Source organism: Carassius auratus, chromosome 39 (genome assembly GCF_003368295.1).
Source record: "Carassius auratus strain Wakin chromosome 39, ASM336829v1, whole genome shotgun sequence".
NCBI lineage: Eukaryota > Metazoa > Chordata > Actinopteri > Cypriniformes > Cyprinidae > Carassius > Carassius auratus.
In genome coordinates, this window is record NC_039281.1 from 9,017,926 (window position 1) to 9,044,761 (window position 26,836).

The 26,836-nt window shown below is 35.8% G+C and overlaps 1 protein-coding gene across 1 annotated transcript in view; it reads right to left on the reverse strand.

Annotated features, from left to right (window-relative positions):
- Positions 1–7,985: 7,985 nt before the first annotated feature.
- Positions 7,986–26,836, reverse strand: part of LOC113058057 (uncharacterized) — a 47,112-nt gene continuing 28,261 nt past the window's right edge. Inside the window, exons 5-11 of the mRNA XM_026225725.1 lie at positions 20,310–20,348; positions 14,049–14,378; positions 13,596–13,838; positions 12,832–12,930; positions 12,495–12,602; positions 11,887–11,958; positions 7,986–10,645 (exon numbers count right to left, since the gene is read on the reverse strand). Coding sequence (XP_026081510.1) covers positions 10,458–10,645; positions 11,887–11,958; positions 12,495–12,602; positions 12,832–12,930; positions 13,596–13,838; positions 14,049–14,378; positions 20,310–20,348 — 1,079 coding nt within the window. The 3' untranslated portion in view covers positions 7,986–10,457. The remainder of the gene's footprint in view (positions 10,646–11,886; positions 11,959–12,494; positions 12,603–12,831; positions 12,931–13,595; positions 13,839–14,048; positions 14,379–20,309; positions 20,349–26,836) is intronic.

A 26,836-nucleotide genomic window follows, 5' to 3' on the forward strand; every position in this document is an offset into this window, starting at 1 on the left:
GCTCCTCTGTATCCAAAAGTATTCTAGAGTCAAATGTAGGGACATCCGTCCGACAGCTAAAGCTTGGCCAAGAGTGGGTCATGCAACAGGATAATGATCCCAAGCACACCAGCAAATCTACAACTGAACGGCTGGAGAAAGAAAAGAATCAAGGTGTTGCAGCAGTCCAGTCAAAGTCCAGACCTCATCCTGACTCAAATACTGTGGCGAGAGCTGTGCAGAAATCAAAATGTCCTCAAACCTCAATAAACCTGAGCAACGCTGTAAAGTAGAGTGGGCCAAAACTCCTTCAGAATGATGCGTGAGACCAATAAAGGCATACAGAAAATGATTACTTCATTCATTAATTCAGTTATTGCTGCTAAAAGTGGATCTACATGCAACTGAATCATAGGGTGTCATACGTGGCTTTTCCATCTTGGCTTTATTTTTGTTAAATAAATAATGACGTGGTGTGATATGTCATGTGATGTTGTTTGTCTGAGGTTCTATTTTCTAAACTTTAAGTCCTGCCAGTTACCAGATACATTTTTATGATGTCCTGATAGAGAAAACCATTTAATTCAATGGGGTGTCCTAACTTTTTCACATGACTGTGTAATATATCAATAGATCTGAATGTTTGTTTCAGAAAAAAAAAGTATTTAAACATGTTGATGCATGCATAGATGACTAAAGCATTCACCCTTTAAACTCAGAAGGCATGAGATGCTTCCTTTCACATACAGGAAGTCACATGACATAATCAGGAAACCACATTTAAGAATCCCCCCTGGACCTCGCAAAGATTTCCCAACCCAACAATTCAAAAGATTAAAAACTGGCCAAGTGAAGCGTTAATCTACAGTGTTTGGCCAAAACAATGGTTTAAACAACTTTACATTTATAAACACAACTCAAGCTGAAGTAAGTGATGTATCAGAACTCTAACATGCTGAGAAACACACACTCAGTCAGCAGAAAAACAGGAAAGGTGGATATATGTTAATATATAATAATAATAATATAACAATTAATAACAATCATGTACAGCAAGATATATATACTGTATATCTCGCTCTACATGACTGCACAGTATGCGTGAAAATACAGCTTGATATGCTTATATATCCAACTTAAATATCCATATAAAGATCTGGCCAATATTGTACATTTATTTAAATGTACATTTACAGTTTTTTTCTCGACTGTTTAAACACTATAACCAGGCTTTTGAGCTAAAAAGTTAAGACCATAGCACCAATAATAAAAAAGCACACCCATTTCCCTAAACTATAAACAGTATTCCCATTTTTGACACATGAATCAGATTTGCTGAACTGTCACTGCAAAACTCTACACACAAATCCCTTCCAACCGCTACTTCACTGAGAATGTAGCAAACAATGATGAAAATATCAAATCCAGTTCAAGTTAAACAAGTGATGGGAAGCTCAAGATCATTTTAGCAACTCTCTTGCTCATTCTCATTCAATAAAATCAATGAATCTTTGAGTATTTTTGCTCATTTGAGCAGCTAAATGTTAAAATGTTATACATTTACACAATCTTTGACATATTCTGAATTAGAAAATCATTATATTGCAGCAAAAGATATGCAAAGTTCACTTCCTGATTCTTTCAACTACTCCACCATGATTGCACATGTGCATCGCAGAGACTATTTGACTTCTGCATTACGTCTGCAAGACGTATATTTTTAAAATAGCTTTTTGCACCACATCTATAGGACATTTCCTATGAGATGTCAAATAGCCATTTAGAAGATGTCTTTAAGATGTTTATGATTCAGAATGAATGTAAAATATGTCTATCAGATGTTTGCACACAGCAGATGGTTTCCAGATCAAGAGATCTTTAACAGACATCTTGCAGATGTACGTGTGCTATCTGGGATAATACACATATAAATACATTTAGACCTCTTTAGATAACTTGTTATCGAGATGTGAAGAGACTTTCAACCAGCACAACAAAAAAAAGGTTTAACCAAATTATCTATACCCTGCCTTTAATTTAATAAAAGTAAATCAAACTCTACGCTAGAACAGGTAACGATTAGCAGATTTAGCCTAGCCTAGCTAAACAGCAAAATGTGACATCTCATCTTTGACTCACGTGTGAGAAAGTTACACCCCTTTGAATTCCATGGTTTTCTCTATCAGGGCATCATAACAATATCTGGTTCTTGGCAGGTCTTAAATTTAGGAAAATAAAACCTCGGATGAACAACATCACATGACATATCGCACCATGCCATTGTTTATTTAACAAAAATAAAGCCAAGATGGACACCTTAGCCATTTCCAAACAATCAGTCTGTCATTATAAAGTGAGGCAGATTATTCACAAGTAGAAGACATTCAAAACAGACACTACTATTCCCAGAAATGGACGTCACAGGAAATTCATCCCAAGATCTTGTAACACTCAGAAAATGGAAGAACTTCCAATCCAAGAAATTCACCAGGCCTAAGTTACCATGTTCAATGATAAAATATGGCACAAGTATTTAATATTTGGAAGACTTGCTTGTGTGCTCTCTGAAGAAACAAGACAGCATGGTTTAGGTTTGCAAAGCTGCATCTGAACAATCCATAAGACTTCTAGAACAATGTCCTCTGAACAGATGAGACCAAAGTAGAGATGTTTGGCCATAAAGTACAACACCACAAACACCTCACACCAAATGTCACACATGCTGATAGGGGGCTGACGATTTTGGGATTTTCTTGTAGCCACAGGACCTGGGGACCTCACAGTCATCGAGTCGGGCATGAGCTCCTCTGTATCCCAAAGTATTTTAGAGTCAAATTTAGGGACATCCATCCGACAGCTAAAGCTTGGCCAAGAGTGGGTCATGCAGAGGATAATGATCCCAAGCACACCAGCAAATCTACAACAGAACGGCTGGAGAAAGAAAAGAATCAAGGTGTTGCAGCAGTCCAGTCAAAGTCCAGACCTCGTCCTGACTCAAAAACTGTGGCGAGAGCTGTGCAGAAATCAAAATGTCCTCAAACCTCAATAAACCTGAGCAACGCTGTAAAGTAGAGTGGGCCAAAACTCCTTCAGAATGATAAGTGAGACCAATAAAGGCATACAGAAAATGATTACTTCATTCATTACTTCAGTTATTGCTGCTAAAAGTGGATCTACATGCAACTGAATCATAGGGTGTCATACGTGGCTTTTCCATCTTGGCTTTATTGTTGTTAAAGGTCCCGTTTTTCGTGCTTTTTGAAGCTTTGATTGTGTTTCCAGTGTGCAATATAACGTGTTCATGTTTCGCGTGTAAAAAAAACACAGTATTTTTCACACATTTCACCAATCTGTATACCGCTGTTTTCACTGTCATAAAAACGGGCTGATGACTTCCTTGTTCTATAAAGTCCCTCCTTCAAAAATACGTAACAAGTTCTGATTGGGGCAGCGGTTCCTGTGTTGTGATTCGAGAGCAGCTGAGCGCATGCGGCCCTCCTGGAAACGTGATTAGACTAGTTTTGAGAAGCAAGTGTGCAGGAGCATGTGCTGGAGATGTATTTATAATCACAGGAGCGTTTTTACTGACGAGATGCGCATGAAAATCGCATTCGATTTTTTTGCACAGCCCTACCATCTAGTTAACAAAGCTAAACAGCGTTGCCCTTTGTGTAATAAGTTACAGAAACTGTTAAACGCACCAACTTAAATAATAAAATACACTTACCAGTTGTGGTCCATAAACAACGCCTTCTCCAGACAAAGAGGGAACTGCTCCATCTTTCAGGAATAATCTTTGTGTGAATCCGGCATTAAACTGATTCAGATTGAGAAAGCTGTCCTCAGCAAAATGTGCTGCACATAGTTTTACATGTGGATTATAATTTTCGGGAACCGAGTTAAACATAAATTGTAACCATTAATCTCCAAGTACAGCGTCACTGGGAAGGCCAAAAAAAGATGATTGGACTCCGAGATGAAAATAACAGTGTTTCGACGATATGGCAAACACACACGCAGCTCTTCTTCTTCTCCGTCGGAGCGCAACAAGACCACGCCCCCTTTTTGTGAATTCATGTGGGCAGAGGTTAGTCAAAAAACTATTTTAGTGACATCATTACTGCAGGAACTAGAAGAGTGTAGTCCAAACGGGTCTTTCGTTGTAGGCGAATTCTGTTAAATAAAATATCTCGCTTGGCATTGAACTTTGAGCTTTAGAATTTTACAGATATTATTTATACTCTAACAACAACATTACACACTAACTAAAGTTTAAAACATGGGATCACAAGAACGGGACCTTTACATAAATAATGACATGGTGTGATACTATGTCATGTGATGTTGTTTGTCTGAGGTTCTATTTTCTAAACTTTAAGTCCTGCCAGTTACCAGATACATTTTTATGATGTCCTGATACAGAAAACCATTAAATTCAATGGGGTGTCCTAACTTTTTCACATGACTGTATAATATATCAATAGAACTGAATGTTTGTTTAAAAAAAATGTTCATGCATGTTTAGATGACTACAGCATTCACCCTTTAAACTCAGAAGGCATGAGATGCTTCCTTTCACATACAGGAAGTCACATGACATAATCAGGAAACCACATTTAAGAAATCCACCCTGGACCTCGCAAAGATTTCCCAAACCAACAATTCAAAAGATTAAAAACTGGCCAAGTGAAGCGTTAATCTACAGTGTTTGGCTAAAACAATGGTTTAAACAACTTTACATTTATAAACACAACTCAAGCTAAAGTAAGTGATGTATCAGAATTCTAACACACAGTATAAATTTGCATGCATACTGTGCAGTCATGTAGAGCGAGATATACAATGATTATTTTGGTCTAAATGAGTCTACTCCACCAAACTACTGTTATAAGCATGAGCCCCGTCAGACTGGTCGTGGCGGAGGTGTTGCAACAATATATAGTGATATTCTCAATGTTACCCAGAAAACAGGATACAGGTTTAACTCTTTTGCAATACTTCTGCTAAATGTTACACTGTCAGACATGCAAAAGAAATCTAATGTATTTCTTGCTCTGGCTACTGTGTAAAGACCAACAGGGCCGTATACAGAATTCCTAAAAGAATTTGCAGATTTCCTCTCAGACCTTCTAGTTACAGTTGATAAGGCGCTAATCATGGGAGATTTTAATATTCACGTTGATAATGCAAATGATACATTAGGACTTGCGTTTACTGACCTAATAAACTCCTTTGGAGTCAAGCAAAATGTCACCGGGCCCACTTATCGTTTTAATCATACATAGATTTATTTATATCGCATGGAATCAATCTTACTGCTATAGATATTGTACCTCAAAGTTATGATATTACATTTCCTTGTATCGTGCATGCTGCGTATAACTGATTAACTATATGTCTCAGCGATACCGTCTGGGCAGAACTATTGTTCCAGCCACCAAAGAAAGATTCGCAAATAACCTGCCTGATCTATCTCAACTGCTATTTGTACACAAAAATACACATTAATTAGACGAAATTACTGACAACATGGGCACTATTTTTTTCTAATACATTAGAAGCTGTTGCCCCCATCAAATTGAAAAAGGTTAGAGAAAAACGTACTGTACCATGGTATAACAGTAATACGCACTCTCTCAAGAAAGTAACTCGTAGTATTGAACGCAAATGGAGAAAAACTAACTTAGAAGTTTTTAGAATTGCATGGAAAAACAGTATGTCCAGCTATAGACAGGCTCTAAAAACTGCTAGGAAAGAGCATATACACAAACTCATTGAAAATAACCAAAACACTCCAAGGTTTTTATTTAGCACAGTGGCTAAGTTAACAAATTACCAGACGCAAATATTCCACCAACGTTAAATAGTAATGACTTTATGAATTTCTTCACTGATAAAATAGATAACATTAGAAATACAATAGTGAATGTAGATTCTACAGCGTCTAACACTTCAGTTTCATCCATCGCACCCAAAGATAAACTGCAGTGCTTTGCAAATATAGGACAGGAAGAGCTAAATAAACTTATCACTGTATCTAAACCAACAACATGTTTATTAGATCCTGTACCCACTAAATTACTGAAAGAGCTGTTACCTGTAGCCGAAGAACCGCTTCTCAATATCATAAACTCGTCATTATCTTTAGGTCACGTCCCAAAACCATTCAAGCTGGCGGTTATCAAGCCTCTTATTAAGAAACCAAAACTAGATCCTAGTGTACTGGCAAATTATAGGCCTATTTCAAATATTCCATTTATGTCTAAAATTTTAGAAAAGTTGTGTCTGCTCAATTGAGCACCTTCCTGCAAAAAAAATGATCTGTATGAAGAATTTCAGTCAGGTTTCATGCCCCACCATAGCACAGAAACTGCACTTGTTAAAATTACAAATGACCTGCTCCTTGCGTCAGATCAAGGCTGCATCTCATTTCTAGTCTTGATCTTAGTGCTGCGTTCGACACCATAGATCATGACATACTCGTAGATCGATTACAAAACTATACAGGAATTCAAGGGCAGGCTCTAAGATGGTTAAGATCCTACCTGTCCGATCGCTACCATTTTGATTACTTAAATGGGATGTCGTCTCATTTATCATCAGTAAAATATGGAGTGCCACAAGGATCCGTCCTAGGTCCCCTTCTATTTTCAATATACATGTTGCCCCTTGGTAATATTATTAGAAAATACGGAATTAGCTTCCACTGTTTTGCTGATGATACTCAGCTATATATCTCAACGAGATCAGATGAAACTTCTAAATTATCTAAGCTAACAGAGTGTGTTAAAAATTTAAAAGATTGGATGACAAATAATTTTCTCCTATTAAATTCGGATAAGACAGAGATATTAATTATTGGACCTAAAAACACTACACAGAATCTTGTAGATTACAATCTGCAACTAGACGGATGTACTGTTACTTCCTCTACAGTCAGAATTCTGGGTGTTATATTAGACAGCAATTTGTCTTTTGAAAATCATATTTACAATGTTACAAAAACTGCATTCTTCCATCTTAGAAACATTGCCAAGCTACGAAACATGTTATCTGTTTCTGATGCAGAAAAGCTAGTTCATGCATTTATGACCTCTAGACTGGACTATTGTAATGCACTTCTAGGTGGTTGTCCTGCTTCGTCAATAAACAAGCTACAGGTAGTCCAAAATGCAGCAGCTAGAGTCCTTACGAGGTCAAGAAAATATCATCATATTACCACAATTTTACAGTCTCTGCACTGGCTACCTATTAAGTTCCGTATCAGTTACAAATTATCATTACATTACTTTAGTTCCTAGAATAGCAAAGTCCACTAAAGGAGGTAGAGTTTTCTCACATTTGGCTCCCAAACTCTGGAATAGCCTTCCTGATAATGTTCGGGGTTCAGACACACTCTGTTTAAATCTAGATTAAAAACACATCTCTTTCGCCAAGCATACAAATAATGTATCTTTTAAATTGTGAGTGTAGTTGTATCTGATCAAATGTGCATTTTTATTCATTAGCTTGGGTTAAACTAATTTTACTTTGTTGGATCAGCAGCTATGCTAATGATGTCTCTATTTTGTTTCTATGTTTTGCCACAGGATTTACATCCCGTGGTAACTAGGATTTACACATTTTCCAGTCTGGATCCAGAACACCTGAGAAGAGATGATGCTGACCCTCAGAGGACCTCAGATGATGCTAACCCTGAATCAACAAACAGAACTAACAATTATTGCTACATGTGTGACTGCATCATATAATAACTATTAATTAATAATATTGATAGTTCATCGTCTAGCTGACTATGTCTTGTATTTTATTATTATTATAATTTTTTTCTAAAATCCTGTCAAACGTGCACAAACTACTAGCTACTACTAAATATTGTAGAAACATAATTTTCTGTAAAGATGCTTTGTAACGATTTGTATTGTAAAAAGCGCTATACAAATAAACTTGAATTGAATTGAATTGAATACAATATATATATATATATATATATATCATATCTCTACATGACTGCACAGTATGCATGCAAATACAGCTTCATATACTTATATATCCAACTTAAATATCCATATAAAGATCTGGCCAATATTGTACATTAATTTAAATTTCTTTCTCAACTGCTTAAACACTATAACCAGGCTTTGAACTACAATTTCAAGACCATAGCACCATTTATTAAAAAGCAAACTAATTTCTCTAAACTTTAAACTCTATTTTTTGACACATGAATCAGATTTGTTGAACTGTCACTGTGAAACTCTACACACAAATCCCTTCATTTCTCATTACCAACACCATGTTGTCATTAAGAAAACACTAGCATTTAATATTGTTCACTCAAGTCAGAATAGCTTGAGCTCAATAAGCACACAGTTACCGACGCGGTAACACTACAGTCAAAGTTTAATCACACCAATCAGAACCTTCAATTGATAGAATAAAGAGTTCCAGTCAGTTCATTCAGTTTTGCATCAATGGATCCAGAGAGACGTGATTGAAAATACCAGGGTGGAGGAGGAGGAGGAGGAGGAGCCTCAGATGAAATTTTTGACACTAGTTGACCATGTCCTTCCTTGCCCATGATATGACTATGAGGAAGTCTGGGCAATGAGTTCAGCAAAACTTAAGTTGCTTCACACTCGCCTCAATCATGAGAACATTCAGGGAGGAAAACAAGTTGGTGTTCGTCAGTGTATTCTACTGTAACTTTTGAGGGCTGTACTCTGTTACAACATCAAATTGCATACAGATAGTGTCTGTCTGCTTCCATTTTGTAAAAAGGATTTTACAGTTACAGTAATCAGAACTTCAATTTTTGTAGGACACAGAGACGATGGAATGGAAGAAGCCTGACTAGACATGAGGCATAGTTTCAAGAAATGTGTTTAAGCAATCAATGACAGTATACTGAATGTATGCAGATAAAAACTGACATACTTATAAAACCAATTCAAACCAACCAAACAAAACTATTATCAATGAAAGCAACAAAGATTCAACTGATTTGAGTGCATTTTGATTTCTGCTTTTAGAAGACGTGTTTACATGCATTTTACTGTGAATTCAAGCTATTAAGTTTTTCTTTGGGAACTGAACCCCTTGACTAATTTAGCTGGTAGAAACAAATAGGTTACTATTTACTATCAATCAACACTACAGGACTTAATGCAATTACGTGTGCAAACCTTCAGATATTACCAGGCCTTTTCGGCCTTTCTCAGGTCTTTCCCTGTACTTGAGAGATGAAATTTAAGACATTAGTAATGCAATATTTATTTGTACACAGAAGTGTTCTGTAAACCAGGGTCAGAAATTTACTCATATTATACATTCGTGAGGGCAGTTTTTATCAGCACCTTAATAATTTTATCGGAGTTGTCTTTCATGTCAAATACTTGAATTTAACCAATTACTTCAATCAATCAAAATACTAAATAAACAAATAATAAATACTAAAATAAAAAAAGTGTAAAAAGCAATCTGATGCAGCGTGAGTATTTCATTTTAATCACGACAGCTGTAATACATTGTTTATTTCCGCTGAGGCAATTTTTACCCCTTTATCTTGAATTTGTGTGGAATTTTTTTTTCATTTTGGTGGCATTTTTTTTTGCCACAAGCCCCTGTTAATTTCCAACTCTGCTGTAAATGTTTCAAAACAATATGTGACTGCCTCACGTCACTCAGGATGGGCACATTTATAAATGCATAACTCAATCTAGAAAAGCTCAGACTTCAATTGCTTTGAAATGTTTTAATTCCAAATCACCAAACTGCATCACATCTGCAAGACGTCTGTTTAAGATCAATTCATTTGGAAAGCATCTGCTGTGTGCAAACATCTGATAGACGTCTTTAAGAAGTCAGTTTTACATTCATTTCTAAATCACAAACATCTTAAAAACATCTTCTAAACGTCTATTTGACATCTGATAGGAAACATCTTATAGACGTATTGCAGATGTGCAAAACTCTAAAAACTCAGTTTTTGCAGATGTAATGCAGACATCAAATAGACATCTCTGTGATGCATGTATGCTATCAGGGTGTTTTTTAATGACTTTTGAGCACATGTGCACATCGATCACCTCCTCAAGATTCATGATTATAAGCTGACATTCATTTAAGCTTTTTCTTGCCTTCATATAGTCGCAGTTACAAATCGAGAAGTGCTAAAAACAGAAGTGCACAGAAGTTCGAGAGAAAATAACATGCGATTGGTTTCCTGTTTTTTTTTCATTGTTTTGCTTACTCATGACAGTTCAGCCCAGACATGTACAATAAAGCTCACGCTATACAACCCATAACACCACATATTAACATACAGTACCATCGTTAACATGTCAAGCTAAATAATTTACAAATGCAAAGAGATAACTACTTTATATAGCCTATAGAAGTTCCAAACCAAACATTAGTGAAAATAAGCACTCGGTTTCCAGGGAAAGTGCAATCCTTCACAAGGTGTTGCTGTGAAACTAGTCTCTCTGTACCTGTGAGTAAACACACTCCTCCTGAAGCTTCTGCTGTGGAGCAGTTGCTTGTTTTGGAGTGAACGTCACCTCGCCATACTGAACCTCCTCCACCTCCTCCTTGTTCTTCTTCTTCTTTCTCTTTGTCTGCGGCTGGACAGCGGCATATTCCACATCAGAAGCTGAGAAAGATTCTGCGGCGAGAAAGGAAAACTGTTGACAAGACAAGAAAAGACTCTCTGGATAGCTATTAGTCACTGTTAGTTTACTGTGGAAATAGCATCTTTAATATAGTTGCTTACTGACAAATTAAGATTTTCAGGAGTGAAGCTGCTTCACTGAGAATGTAGCAAACAATAATGATGAAAATATCCAATCCAGTTCAAGTTAAACAATGAGTCTTTGAGTCATTTTGTTCATTTGAGCAGCTAAATGTTAAAATGTTATACATTTACACAATCTTTGATCATATTCTGAATTAGAAAATCATTATATTATAGCAAAAGATATGAAAAGTTCACTTCCTGATTCTTTCAACTACTCCACCATGATTGCACACGTACATCGCAGAGACTATTTGACTTCTGCATTACATCTGCTAGATGTATATTTTTAAAACATCTTTTTGCACCCCATCAATAGGACATTTCCTATCAGATGTTAAATAGCCGTTTAGAAGATGTCTTTAAGATGTTTATGATTCAGAATGAATGTAAAAGATGTCTATCAGATGTTTGGACACAGAAGATGGTTTCCAGATCAGGAGATGTACATCTCGCAGATGTACATGTGCTATCTGGGATAGTACACATATAAATATATTTTGACCACTTAACTTGTTATCGAGATGTGAAGAGACTTTCAACCAGAATAACAAAAAAGGTTTTGGACCAAATTACCTATACCCTGCCTTTAATGTAATAAAAATAAATCAAACTCTACGTCAGACTACGCTTGACTACCCAACCATGCAATTAAAGTCTTTCCGTCATCCTGTAGAAAGAGGTTAATGACTACACTTTTACATGAGTCACTTCTCCATTTGTGTAAAAAGGGGAAAAACACAGTAACAACTTTGCATTGAACAAATGGGAACGGGCTAATTGAGAGCTAAAGAATCAACTCTAAAAGAGCTGAACATTACCATGGTTTTAGAGTTTTAAACATTATCTTAATCCATAAAGCAGTTTTCAAACTTTAAAATAAGTTATTTTAAAAGTAAAATGCAACCTGTTTCTACTTCATCTTTTCTTTATATCTGAATCTAAAGTGCTAAATCAACTGGAAGGAGATACAGTAGTCACAATATGAGCTTGAGTTTTAGGAAGTAGCATCACTAATTTATGGATTGAGAATAATAAACTACAAACTAACAGTTTATTGTGTTGTTTTCAACAGTGTAAAGCTGATCTCTGAGCTTTACTGAGTTTCTTACCTGTATTCTTCTTTTCACTCTTTTTCTCATGAGAGATATCAGCGTATATGAGCTCCATATCTCCAGCAGCGGCTGATGGGAAAACACTGACATTAGCAACAGACCAACTACAATCTCATATTATACTTTTGGCTTCAAAACTAGCTTTATAACAGATCATGCTGGTTAAACATTTTTCAGAAATCAAACTGTTTGCATGTAACGCATTGAGAAAAAGCCAAGGAAAGAATGCAATAAGTGTATATTCACCAATCTTTGATTTGTTGGATCTCATTCATTAGACTTTTGTAAATCTGAGTAAATTCTGAGTAATTTGCAGCTAATGGTTAAATAATTAATTGTGTCATTACATACTATTATGATAATGAAATGTCAAAAGAGCACTACACATTTGGATGTTTTATGCATGTTTTAAATGTTGGAAGTTGGAGCAAATGTATCAAACCAACCAAAACTTTTAAAATACAAACACTTTCATTAATCCAAACAGCTTTTAGAACAATTTACTTGTAAATATGCTCATGTTTCACGAATGAGATCAAATGACTTTAACTTTGCTATTCATATTGTGATCAAACTTATGCACTTAGCCAAAAAATAACACTGACCTTGTGTTGACTTGACCTGCTTCTTCTTGTAAATGTAACATACGGTGATGAACAGCAGAATCAGGATCAGAGCTACGCAGCCCAAAGCAATCAGAGAGAATTGTAAAACTATGAAAGGAAAAACACAAGGTCACTTAAAACAAACTCCAAAACTGCTTTTAAAAGTTAATTCATACCAATTCCAACAGCAACAAGAACAGAACTTTAGTAACTTCATGCAATTAATAACACAGTAAACTAGGTCAAAAATCTTTTTAGCTTCAGAGCCTGTATTACTACTGCTATTATTATTGGGTTTATTTGTAATTAGCAGTATTCTTTATTGTTCAGCACTCACGCATTCGTCTGAATTCTTCAGTGTGGGTTTGATCTGATGACAAACTCGTACCATTTTTTGTAGAGGTCAAACTAGAGGTCACAGCTGCAGTAGTTGGTCCTGAAATAAAACATCAGCACAGAATCACCTGCTTTCTCTCTTAATATAAAATACTACATTTTTGAAGAATTAAATGGCCAATTATGATAATAGATTCATCTGAATCTCATGAAAACAATGACACATTTCAGGTTAGAACTTTAATGCTGTAAATGTTTTGTATGTTTCAATTAATGTTTTTATGGACATGAAACTGTTTTGAATTGTATTATTTGCCCCTCAAATATAATTTCTGACATCTGAGGAAAATGTAAAAAATAAATAGCCTAATAATAATAAATCTATAAAAATACAATTATATTATAAAAAGAAAAGTGTACATACTATAATTATAATGTTTTTCATCTTTAAATTAAATTATAATTAAAATCTGATTAAAATAATCATATTATCATCAAAAATATACCCAATAGAAATGTATTGTTTGTTGTTTATAACTTAGTTTCACACAGCTACTGTCACAAAATAAGTTAAAGCAAGTAAAAGTAATATATATATAAGAGAGAGCTAAAGGAGTTAAATCCATCACAATCCACCAAAATATGCTTCAGAGATTCTGTCATAAGGTGATTTTGTGGTGAAATGTTTTGTGAGATTCTGTATCTTGTTGCTGTTGCTGTTGTTTAGCAAATGTGTTTATATTCATGTTTATTAAATGATCTCACCAGGACAGGGTTTGAGTCTAATGGTCTTCTGTGCGTGACTGACGTTGTTCTTCACACTGCAGCTGATGTCTCCATCAGTTTCCTCTTTTAGCTGAATGCTGGTGTTTCCATTCATTGGTCCTTGTTCTAGTATTTCTCCATTCAGAGTCCAGTTGTAGATGATGTGATCCCCGTCAGATGAGCAGAACACTGACCTCTGATTGGAGGAGCAGATGATTGACACATTCACTGAGCCAATAGGAGCTGGAGGGAGGGACAGATGACAGTCACATGACAAACACGGGAGAATCTTGATCTTCCACACTACTCAAACTATTACTGGAGTCTGTAGTGTGTTTACTGTGTGCTACAGGAATAAAAACCTTCCCAGAGATTCAACTGATTCATCTGCATGAGAGTGAGATCTTTGGAGAACATGAGACTGGAATGAGTCTGATGAGAGAGTTTCTGTACCTTCAACAATCACTTGAAGATCTCTAGATGTTTCTGTGCCGACTGAGTTATAAAGTGTTAATGTGTAATTCCCAGAATCTGCTCTGTTCACACGCTTTATTATCACAGTCCCATTAATGACTGTCACTTCAGGTCTGTTTTTATAAAGATCACATTCCTTCTTGTTGTCATTCTTTACTCTACAAACTTGATCATCTGCTGTGTTGTTGTTTATTCTCTTTTTTAACTGCAGATCATATTCTCTAGCGTCCACCATCAGCAGATTGAGTTTGTCTCCCAGAGCTGCGTTACAGGAATCAGATTGATCAAAACTGCAGAACCGATCCAGACCTGAAGAACAAAACACACACACACACACACACACACACACACACACAGAACAGAAGTAAGATTTCAGACTCTTGATCTGATCTCAGTTCATCTCAGTAACGCTCATCTAATGCTGAACTCTTTTCTCTTGAAGAACAATGTCATGTGTGTGTCTCCTGACTTAATACTGATAGAATTAACACAATACTGAACATAATCATATTACTGGACAGATTCAACTAATACAAGATAACTGTTCAAATAAAACATTCATTTTAATTCAGAACGTCTGTTTTACATTGAAATATCAGCTAGTCTATATGCTCTCAATCATCTTAATGTTCATTTAATTCAGGGCTTAATTTGTGCCAGATCAAGTCTCTGAAATCTGATCTGGTAACTTATTTGGGCGGATCCCCCTCCTCATACATCAATGAAAAACATTAGCTGACCTGTACCTTGCATATATTTAATTACAAATCACATAATGATAATGTCAAAACCTTATCCCCTTTAAAATATAAAATTATAATAAATGTAAAAAAAAAGGAACAAAGCAAGTCAACGACTAATGTTACAGAGAGATCTGGCAGGCCGGAGGAAGAAGCACGTGGAGGAGAGGAAAGAAGCACTGAATACGGAGAAAGCCAAAAAACAGGGGCAGTATGGACTCAAGCAGAGTTTAAAACAAAAAATACATTATATCTTTGGCTTGTTATGGAGGGGTCGCATCTGGACTGCAAATTAGCAAAAAAGGTTGGGTCCCGAAAAATCGGTGGGAAACTGGCCAAAGAGTGGGTGACATGCTCTGTAACGTCATCAGACACAGATCTTAAAAAACAACAGACGGCATTTATGAAAAAGCTTTTTGAACATTCTCAGATGAAGGCACACATTGCAGAACTTAACATTATTGAAAAGGCAAAAGAAGACTCTTTTCAAAATACAATAACAAATAAACTGTCCGAAAATTTATTATTTGAAAAGTTTATTGCTTGTGTTCCTAAAGTTGGCCTGATGCTTGATGAAGCAGCTAGTTTAAGCAGAAAGAGTGCTTTAATAATTTACGTCAGATTTCAGCTGCACATGGAGTCGCCTGAGAATATTTTTGTTGAACTTGTTGAACTGAAGACCAAAGCCCATGAACTGTTGCGTGCTTTGGAGGGTGTTCATTTTTTCATGGATAAAATATACACATTGTACAGCACATCAAACAAAAACTGAATTGAGCTTAAAAAATGTGCTGATAAATTAGACATTCAGTTGTCTAGAGTCTGCCGGGTCTTGGACAAGGGTGTTCGAGGCAATGTCTGAGAGATCTGGACGTCATAGCCAAATCAGTCAAAATGCTGTAAATCACAGCATCTTCCAAGGAGTTCCTCTGCATCCAGGACGAAGAGATGAAAAAGGGATGGACAACAAGGTGATTTTTAGGAGTCTGGCGAGAAGCCTAGAGAATTGCATGCTATCATACAGAAGGGCAGAAGGGGACCGGATGGGGTACAACAAATTCATAGAAGAGTTTAAAGTGCTTTTCCCTGAATACTGGCCTCAGGATGTGTGAGAGGGGTTTTTCTCAAATGAACTTAATTTGCAGAGCCAACCGATCATCTCTCCACACTTCCACAATTTCATTGCTTTTATTTCTCTGCCTTGTTGGACCACCATTATCTCAGTTTAACCCCATCCATACGTGCGGTCATGGATTTCAAAGGGACACAGGACTATAAATGACTCCAGAAGCAAAGCACGGTCTACAGAGACCGAGGGGAAATTGATGTCTGTTTTATGGTTCATCTACAAAAAAACTGAATGGTAAGAATTACATTATCTTAATTTTATGGGTCTCTGAAGTGTTACATTTACATTTACATTTATTCATTCATTTAGCAGACGCTTTTATAAAAAGCAACTTACAGATGAAGACAGTGGAAGCAATCAAAAACAACACAAAGAGCAATGATATATAAGTGCTATAACAAGTCTCAGTTAGGTTAACACAGTACACGTAGCATGGGATTTTAAATAATATAATAAATAAAAAGAAAACAGAATAAAAAAATAAAAGAATAGAGGAAGCTAGTTAGAGGTCTTTACACATACACACACACATGGAGCTAAATTGCATCAACAAGCTGTATAATTGTCTTCTGTGGAGCTGCTTTACATTTTGTTACTTAATTGAAGGACTATTGTCTTCTTTATTACTCTGAAGCTGCTTGAAACCAGTCTTTATTGTAAAAAGTGCTACATAAGTAAGTGCGATCTATTAATGTGACACAGATGAGAATGAGTAATAATGCTGTACAACACACTGAAATATGTGTATGTATGAATATGTGTTTAAGTGTTAAACACATTGTTGATTTGTGTTTTTTGTCATTTTCTACTGGTTAAAAAAAACAAATATGACGGAACAAGTTGGTCTAATCCTAAATAATGGATAATAATTGCAAATTGTGCACAATTGCCTTTTTTTTTTGTCAAATGTCATACAGTACAGTTGTTAGTACAAAATCATACTGTTTAAACATGTATACAACATTTCTTATTTAAACTCGTTTAACAAGCGTTTTCGAACGAAGACAATTTTTTTTTTTCAAAAAGACCGATGCAACTTGTTTAGGTGACTGAAAGAGTCCTATAGTTTGCTTTGCATAAAATAAAATTATTTGCAGCAAACATTTAATAATATACTCGACCAAAGAAATGCGAGTCGGCCGAACAGAGAACTACTCTTTAGGTCGCAAAATATCAGTGTTTATTACAACCCCTCTGTTGTTGTGACTGTCCTGTCCCAGGAGCTGGTTTACAAAAAAAAAATAAAAAATACCCAAAACCAAAAATGTAATTGAAATTAAACTCATGCTTTCACTGTGTCCACTGTTTTCTTCCTGAAATGCTTCATGTGTGTTAACATGCAGTCTTCTGATCATACAGAAATAGTTTGACCTGCGTTTTCATTACCCTGCCATTTCTCTCTATATTAATAATGTATTAATCTGAAATCATATTTAATGAAAACATCATTTATATAAATAAAAAAATGAAAGTACAAAATACTAAATCTTTTCAGTATAACGGATCTGAAGAAACACACACTTCCTCTCACATTTGTAACTCTCCACAAACACAAACTCTTAAGATGACTAGATCACTGCAAACTCTTAATGTAGTTTTACAACTCCAATGATTTTATTTGAGATGAGTTTGATGTGAAAGTGACTCACATGCAGCAGTTTGCAGCAGCAGCATCAGTCCAAAGATCAGCATCATTTCTCTAAAGTCCAGTCTCCAGCAGAAGAGTGTGACGCTGCTTCAGATCGTCTGTGTTCTGGCTCTCATCAAGCGTCTTCACTGCGAGACTCACACTGGACTGACACATGAGGAAACCTCTGACCGCTTCACCGAGGAAAGAGGAAGTTTCCTCATATGGAGGAAGACACATGCTGTTAGTTCACATCACAACTCATCTAAAACAAGACAAACTAAGAGAAAGAAGGAACCATTTACAATTACATTTAATCTTCTTTTAGAAGCTAAAAGTGAGAAGGATTTGTTTCTAAATGATTTAAAATGAGTAATTATGCAAAACCCTTCACAGACTCTTCTTTAAATCCACTGAAACAGTGTCTTTAGTTGACTGATGAGATGCTGTAGACATGTTTATTGAGAGTAAAGCAGAATCAGGTCTATATGTGGTGTTTCCAGCAGACTGTGTGTGATGATGTTTGACTCGGATCCATCAGTTGATGTGTGAATGAAGAGAGGATTGTGAGCTTCAATCTTCTGTCTGCTGCAGCTGAGACTCATGGGACATTGAGTTTATATCTGCTCAGAACTGCTCATGTAGAGAGCGACACCTGCAGGAGGAAACTACAACTACAGCTGCTTTCATTTCACTCACAACATCACGCTTAAAATGAGCTTCATCTGATTTATCTGAACTTAACTGCTAATTAAAGACACATTACAGATGCCTTTCAGTTACCATCAACTAATTATTCATTAATAGTGAACAAACAATTTAATTCATCAATAAATAATGCTGTTTTAGTGTATTTAATATTGTTTTTCACTGCTCTTAGTCTGTCAATAATCTATATTCTGATCTGTCGGGTCAGATTTCAGATTGTTGCTGAAATGAATCTGTCTAATGTTGTTACATAAGATTTGACCAAGACAACTAGCTAGAAGTTACCATGAATAGTCTAAAATAAATATCATCCGTGGAATCATGCTGAAACTATGGTTTGATTTCAAAGCGTTTTATTTTCATTTAACTCAAAGTAAAGCATAACAAATTCAGCGATGACATCAATTACAGTTTCTAAAGAATGACATGTTTATCATGATTCTATAATGACACAAATATATTTTTGAAGTAAAATGCACAAATGTGGGTAAATGTGTTAAAAGTCATGTAAGAAACTGCAGATTCAAGCAAAACCACAGTCAGAAAACACCAGACGCTGCAAAACTGAGACACGGATGAAGAGCTTCAAACAGATAAAACACCTAAACAGACACTGAACATAAAGAGAAATCAACCAAATCAAGAATAAAGTGAAAGAGCAAGAGCAGAAATGTGGAAATAAACACAGAAAGAGTTCACAATCTGACAGATCTGATTCAGAGAAATAAAAGAGTTTGATCACAGATGAACAGGAGTTTAATTCAATGTAATAAAATACTTCTAGTCATTGAAAGCATAAAGACTGAATACAAAATAAAAATATATGAATAAAACTGATACAAAAAAAGTGTACAAGAAATAAACACATGTAAAGATCAATGTCTATCATGAAAGCTTCTTCTGTCTCCTGGTTTTATTCAGCAGGTGAAAGCTGGACTGATTCTGAAGTCATTTCTCACAGATGTGAAGATCTGCTGCTGCTCTCATGAATCTTCTGCTGTGTGTTCATGTCTCTCTCTAAATCTTCTCATTCTCACTTTCTCATCTTCCTCTTTCTTTCCTAAAAGCATCACATCATCATCATCATCATCATCATCTTCACACTCTTAATATTTGCATGTCAAATCTATAGTGATGATGATAAATGTCTCTCACCTGACGTGTGTCTCATGTAGATGTGAAAAGCTCCTAACAGACCGAACAGAACCATCAGCTGGAGACACCAGACCAGAACAAACACCACAGACACTGAACACACTGAACAACACAAACACATCAATCAATCAATCAATCAATCAATCAATCAATCAAGACCATAGACACTGAACAAACCTTCCCAGAGATTCAACTGATTCATCTGCATGAGAGTGAGATCTTTGGAGAACATGAGACTGGAATGAGTCTGATGAGAGAGTTTCTGTACCTTCAACAATCACTTGAAGATCTCTAGATGTTACTGTGCCATTTGAGTGAACGAGTGTTAATCTGTAATTCCCAGAATCTGATCTGATCACACGTTTTATTATCACAGTCCCATTAATGACTGTCACTTCAGGTCTGTTATTATAAAGATCACATTCATACATCCTCATCCTGCCATTCTTTATTCTACAAACTGGATCATCTGCTGTGTTGTTGTTTATTCTCTTTTTTAAGATCAGGTCATATTCTCTAGCGTCCTGCTCCATCAGCAGATTGAGTTTGTCTCCCAGAGCTGCGTAACAGGGATCAGATTGACCAAACCAGCAGACATTATCCAGACCTGAAGAACAAAACACACACAATTAATTAAAATCAGACACATATTACACAAATATTGAAGGAACTAAAGTTGAACAGAAGTAAGATTTCAGACTCTTGATAAAATATATATAATAAAAATAAGTGTGGGGTGGGAGAAGGGTAAGGGGCTTGGTCAGAAATGCCTGAAATGACAAAGTCCTGCTTTTTTTTAATTTTTTTTATTGTTTTTTGGGTTTGTTAGACACAAAACAAACCCATCCTTCATGTTTCCAGTAATTATGTTGAACTCATACCAGATTCTGGTGTTGGTGTCACAGCTGCAGTAGTTGGTCCTGAAATAAAACATCAGCACAGAATCAGCTTCTTTCTCTCTGAACACATCAACACCATTCACTGCTGAGATCAAGCTGAAACAAACTCATGACACTTTTCAAGAATCAAGAGAACTGACTGTTTTACATGATCAGTGTTGCTTTAGTTCTTATGTATATGTGACATTCATGTTTATTAAATGATCTCACCAGGACAGGGTTTGAGTGTAATGGTCTTCTGTGCGTGACTGACGTGGTTCTTCACGCTGCAGCTGATGTCTCCATCAGTTTCCTCTTTTAGCTGAATGGTGGTGTTTCCATTCATTGGTCCTTGTTCTAGTATTTCTCCATTCAGAGTCCAGCTGTAGATGATGTGATCCCCGTCAGATGAACAGAACACTGACCTCTGATTGGAGGAGCAGATGATTGACACTTCCACTGAGCCAATAGGAGCTGGAGGGAGAGTCACGTGATTATTTCTCGACTCATGATGAGTCAATATCAAGATTTTCTGATATGATATCTAGAATAACTGAAGTAAACATGCAGTGTAGGTTAGTCATCAGAAATAGGATAAAATACAAAAAGAATAATAAAAAAAAATTAAATAAAAAATAAAAAAGCAGGACTTTCTGACATTTCAGCTATTTCTGACCAAGCCCCTTCCCCCACCTCACACTAATTTTTTTTATAAATATTATATCACAGTAACAGATATATCTTTTTGTAATAATATATTGTCCTGTAACAATAAAAAGTGTTTAATAATCATTAATATAATATAATATAATATAATATAATATAATATAATATAATATAATATAATACCTGCCAATAATCTGGAAACATTGAAATTATTCAGTTAGTCTCTTCTGCTCACCAAGGCTGCATTTATTTGATAAAAAAATGCACATAAAAACAGTAATATTGTGAAATATTATAAAAAAAACATTTTTTTAGTTATTATAAACTGTCATTTATTTTTGTGATGTTAAAACTGTATTTTCAGCATCATTCCTCCAGTCTTCAGTGTCACATGATCTTCAGAAATCAGAATAATATGATGATTTACTGCTCAAGAAACATTTCTGATTATTATCAGTTTTGAAAACAATATTTTTTTGTAGAAATGGTGATGAACAGAATTTATTTGCGTTTGTTAAATATTTATTAAATTAAAGCATTTACTAAACTTTTTTGTTCACTCACTTTTCACAACTTTAATGTATGATTAAAATACATTTATCTCTCTTTTTAAAATCTTACCACAAAATCTTGAGTGTAATCATTGTTTCCACACAGACACACACATACGGACACGGACACACACACATGGACACACACACAAACAGACACACACGGACACACACGGACACACACACGGACAGACACACACACAGACACACACAAACACACACACACAAACACACAGACACACACACAAACACACATACAGAAAACTGTTTTCAACTAATAATCTGAATCTAAACTGAGAACACAGCTCTGTTACAGCAGACCAGGAGCATCTCAGAGTAAATGCTGGATTTATGTAATGACATCACAAGCGTTGTTACTGGAGTCTGTAGTGCGTTTACTGTGTGCTACAGGAATAAAAACCTTCCCAGAGATTCAACTGATTCATCTGCATGAGAGTGAGATCTTTGGAGAACATGAGACTGGAATGAGTCTGATGAGAGAGTTTCTGTACCTTCAACAATCACTTGAAGATCTCTAGATGTTACTGTGCCGTCTGAGTTATAGAGTGTTAATCTGTAATTCCCAGAATCTGATCTGATCACACGCTTTATTATCACAGTCCCATTAATGACTGTCACTTCAGGTCTGTTTTTATAAAGATCACATTCACTCTTCATCGTGTCATTCTTTACTCTACAAACTGGACCATCTTCTGTGTTGTCGTTTATTCTCCTTTTTATCTGCAGATCATATTCTCTAGCATCCACCATCAGCAGATTGAGTTTGTCTCCCAGAGCTGCGTAACAGGGACCAGATTGACCAAAACTGCAGGACCGATCCAGACCTGAAGAACAAAACACACACACACACACACACACACACACACACACACACACACACACACACACACACACACACACACACACACACACACACACACACATACACACACACACACACACACACACACACAAACACACACACACACACACACACACACACACACACACACACACACACAAACACACACACACACACACACACACACACACACACACACACACACACACACACAGAGAACAGAAGTAAGATTTCAGACTCTTGATCTGATCTCAGTTCATCTCAGTAACGCTCATCTAATGCTGAACTCTTTTCTCTTGAAGAACAATGTCATGTGTGTGTCTCCTGACTTAATACTGATAGAATTAACACAATACTGAACATAATCATATTACTGGACAGATTCAACTAATACAAGATAACTGTTCAAATAAAACATTCATTTTAATTCAGAACGTCTGTTTTACATTGAAATATCAGCTAGTCTATATGCTCTCAATCATCTTAATGTTCATTTAATTCAAATTAATTCAAATTAAACTCATTCTTTCACGGTGTACACTGTTTTCTTCCTGAAACTCTTCATGTGTGTTAACATGCAGTCTTCTGATCATACAGAAATAGTTTGACCTGCGTTTTCTGTCCAACCCCATTACCCTGACATTTCTTAATATTTCTGACATAATATTTAATGAAGACATCATTTATATAAAAAATGAATGAATATGAAAATCTGAAATAAAAGTACAAAATACCAAATCTTTTCAGTATAACGGATCTGAAGAAACACACACTTCCTCTCACATTTGTAACACTCCACTAACACAAACTCTGAAGATGACTAGATCACTGCAAACTCTTAATGTAGTTTTACAACTCCAATGATTTTATTTGAGATGAGTTTGATGTGAAAGTGACTCACATGCAGCAGTTTGCAGCAGCAGCATCAGTCCAAAGATCAGCATCATTTCTCTAAAGTCCAGTCTCCAGCAGAAGAGTGTGACGTGACCTGATTCTGCTTCACTCTCAATAAACATGTCTACAGCATCTCATCAGTCAACTACAGATACTGTTTCAGTGGATTTAAAGAAGAGTCTGTGAAGGGTTTTTGCATAATTACTCATTTTAAATAATTTAGAAACAAATCCTTCTCACTTTTAGCTTCTAAAACTAGGTTTTTAATCTTTTTTTTTTAGAAAGTGTGCTGTGTAAATGGTTCGTTCTTTCTCTTAGTTTGCTTGTTTTAGATGAGTTGTGATGTGAACTAACAGCATGTGTCTTCCTCCATATGAGCAAACTTCCTCTTTCCTCGGTGAAGCGGTCAGAGGTTTCCTCATGTGTCAGTCCAGTGTGAGTCTCGCAGTGAAGACGCTTGATGAGAGCCAGAACACAGACGATCTGAAGCAGCGTCACACTCTTCTGCTGGAGACTGGACTTTAGAGAAATGATGCTGATCTTTGATTTGTGCAGCTTCTCAGTTAACAACGGCTCTGTGTAGTAACAGCTGTTCTATGGGAAATCACACACCTGATGGAACCTTCCGCTGATTAGAGAACTGCTTTACTGACGAGATGCGCATTAATTATCGGCCGATACCACTACTGTATAGACTATGAGTAGATCACTGCAGACTCTTAATGTAATATTGCAACTAGGTCTGCTGATTTAATGTGTTAATCTTATATTACAGAAAAAATTATGCGTTAAAATCATAAACACAATAAACGCAACCCGCCTCAGCTCAGAACTGTCCATTATCTTACATTAAAAACTACAGTGTAAGATTAAGAAACATAAAACTAGACTCAAAGTGCAGATCTGTCAAACTCTAATGGCTAACACTGCACACTAATTCTGCTTTGGACGAGGATTCGATTAGAACTACAATCACAAATAAAAAGTGTTAAAAAACAACACACATGCAGACTGATGGTAATATAGAGGGGGTTTGAGTGATTAATAATCAATATCAACATGATTTTTTTTTTTCATGTTATCCACATTATGTTTCATCTGCAACAACTCAGTAACATTTCATGAGGAACCATAGATATGTTGATGATGATTCGACTGCTTCAGATACGTTGATGCATCCGGCATCTTGGAACAGTCGACGTGTCACTCAAAGTAAAAATCTGTAAGTTTACAAAGATGCACAGCCTCTGATTGTAAAAACCACAGAGATTTAAACTCCAGAAGAAATGTGATAAACTTTCACAGGTGAGAATGAGTTGATTTGTGTTTTTATAACTCAATGATTCATCCCGGTCAGGAGCTCATGTGCCTGAAATCATTAGATCTCAAGAAAAACTTTACAGTGTAAGTTCATTTAATTTGATATTACATATAACTTGTGTAAAATGTAAAGTGTTGCACATTTTATTGGTACAGAGATGTGTATTTTGTAAAAACGTTAGCAACTTCTTTTTATAATTTACTTAGAAGCACCACAATTAAATGATCCTTCATAGGGACTACAGAAGAGATTCTCTGAAGTTTATTTTATAAAAGTATTATATGTACAAAATGTGTTGAGTAAAGCTCTGTAAAATCAGCACTGAAAGTGTGTGTCATTGGTTAATCAAAAATACCTCACATTCACGCACTTGTGGTTTTCACACCAACTTGAACACTTTGGCTAAATTCAGGACATACGTCATGCAAGTCCACAACCGGACAAGTGCAAAGACTGCATATAATAATAATAATAATAATATATGGGCATTGTGACTGACCCCATGTATATTTATATACAGTATGGTTAAAACGGTGACAGGATGCATGCAAGTCTAAAGACGCAATTGTGATGAACTTGTTTGTCCCAAACCTTGTTTACTATTCTCCTCCACACTCTAAATAATGTAGAATTTAAGTTTTTCATCACAAAATGTGCACATACTTTTAGGGCGTAGTATAAATTGGCAATTTAAATTTAAGTTTGGTCATTTAATAGATGCTTTTATCCAAAGCGACTTACCAATGAGAACAATGGAAGCAATCAAAATCAAATTAAATTATTTATTATGTAAAAAGTAAGAACAAATAAAATAAAATAAAAAGATAGAATAGGAAAAGAATAGAGCAAGTCTTAGAGGCCTTATTTGGACATTTTTATTTTAATCTTAATTTATTGAATTGGGATGCAGCATCTTTGAGAAGTGTTTTACATCAGCAATAAATGCACATGTAGAAGTATCCACTGAAACTGGACTAAAAGACTACATAAAGAAATAGAAATTATAATTTTGATTTCATGGGTCTTAAACAGTCTTTCTTCTACTGTGAAGAAAACACTGGGATATTATAATAATCCACTGACACACACTCAGTCAAGAAGATCTCTTGCTAGATCACTGCAGACTCTTAATGTAGTTTTACAACTCCAATGATTTTATTTGAGATGAGTTTGATGTGAAAGTGACTCACATGCAGCAGTTTGCAGCAGCAGCATCAGTCCAAAGATCAGCATCATTTCTCTAAAGTCCAGTCTCCAGCAGAAGAGTGTGACGCTGCTTCAGATCGTCTGTGTTCTGGCTCTCATCAAGCGTCTTCACTGCGAGACTCACACTGGACTGACACATGAGGAAACCTCTGACCGCTTCACCGAGGAAAGAGGAAGTTTGCTCATATGGAGGAAGACACATGCTGTTAGTTCACATCACAACTCATCTAAAACAAGACAAACTAAGAGAAAGAACGAACCATTTTCAAGCACATTTAATCTTGTTTTAGAAGCTAAAAGAGAGAAGGATTTGTTTCTAAATGATTTAAAATGAGTAATTATCAAAAACCCTTCACAGACTCTCCTTTAAATCCACTGAAACAGTGTCTTTAGTTGACTGATGAGATGCTGTAGACATGTTTATTGAGAGTAAAGCAGAATCAGGTCTATATGTGGTGTTTCCAGCAGACTGTGTGTGATGATGTTTGACTCGGATCCATCAGTTGATGTGTGAATGAAGAGAGGATTGTGAGCTTCAATCTTCTGTCTGCTGCAGCTGAGACTCATGGGACATTGAGTTTATATCTGCTCAGAGCTGCTCATGTAGAGAGCGACACCTGCAGGAGGAAACTACAACTACAGCTGCTTTCATTTCACTCACAACATCACGCTTAAAATGAGCTTCATCTGATTTATCTGAACTTAACTGCTAATTAAAGACACATTACAGATGCTTTTCAGTTACCATCAACTAATTATTCATTAATAGTTAACAAAAAAGGATAATTAATTAATTAATTAACTAGACTGTTTCAGTGTATTTGATATTGTTCCACTGCTCTTTGTCACGTTAATGAACTTTTGTTTCCTTAGTTGGTCACCTTCCTCCTTGTTTTGGTTAATTGATTATTCCCCACCTGTCTCCAGTTCCCTCATTACCTTCTGTGTGTTTAAATACCCGTTCTGTTCAGTTCCTTCTTGGTCCGTGATTGTATTAACACTTCTGTCTATGTTAATGCTGTTATTTGTA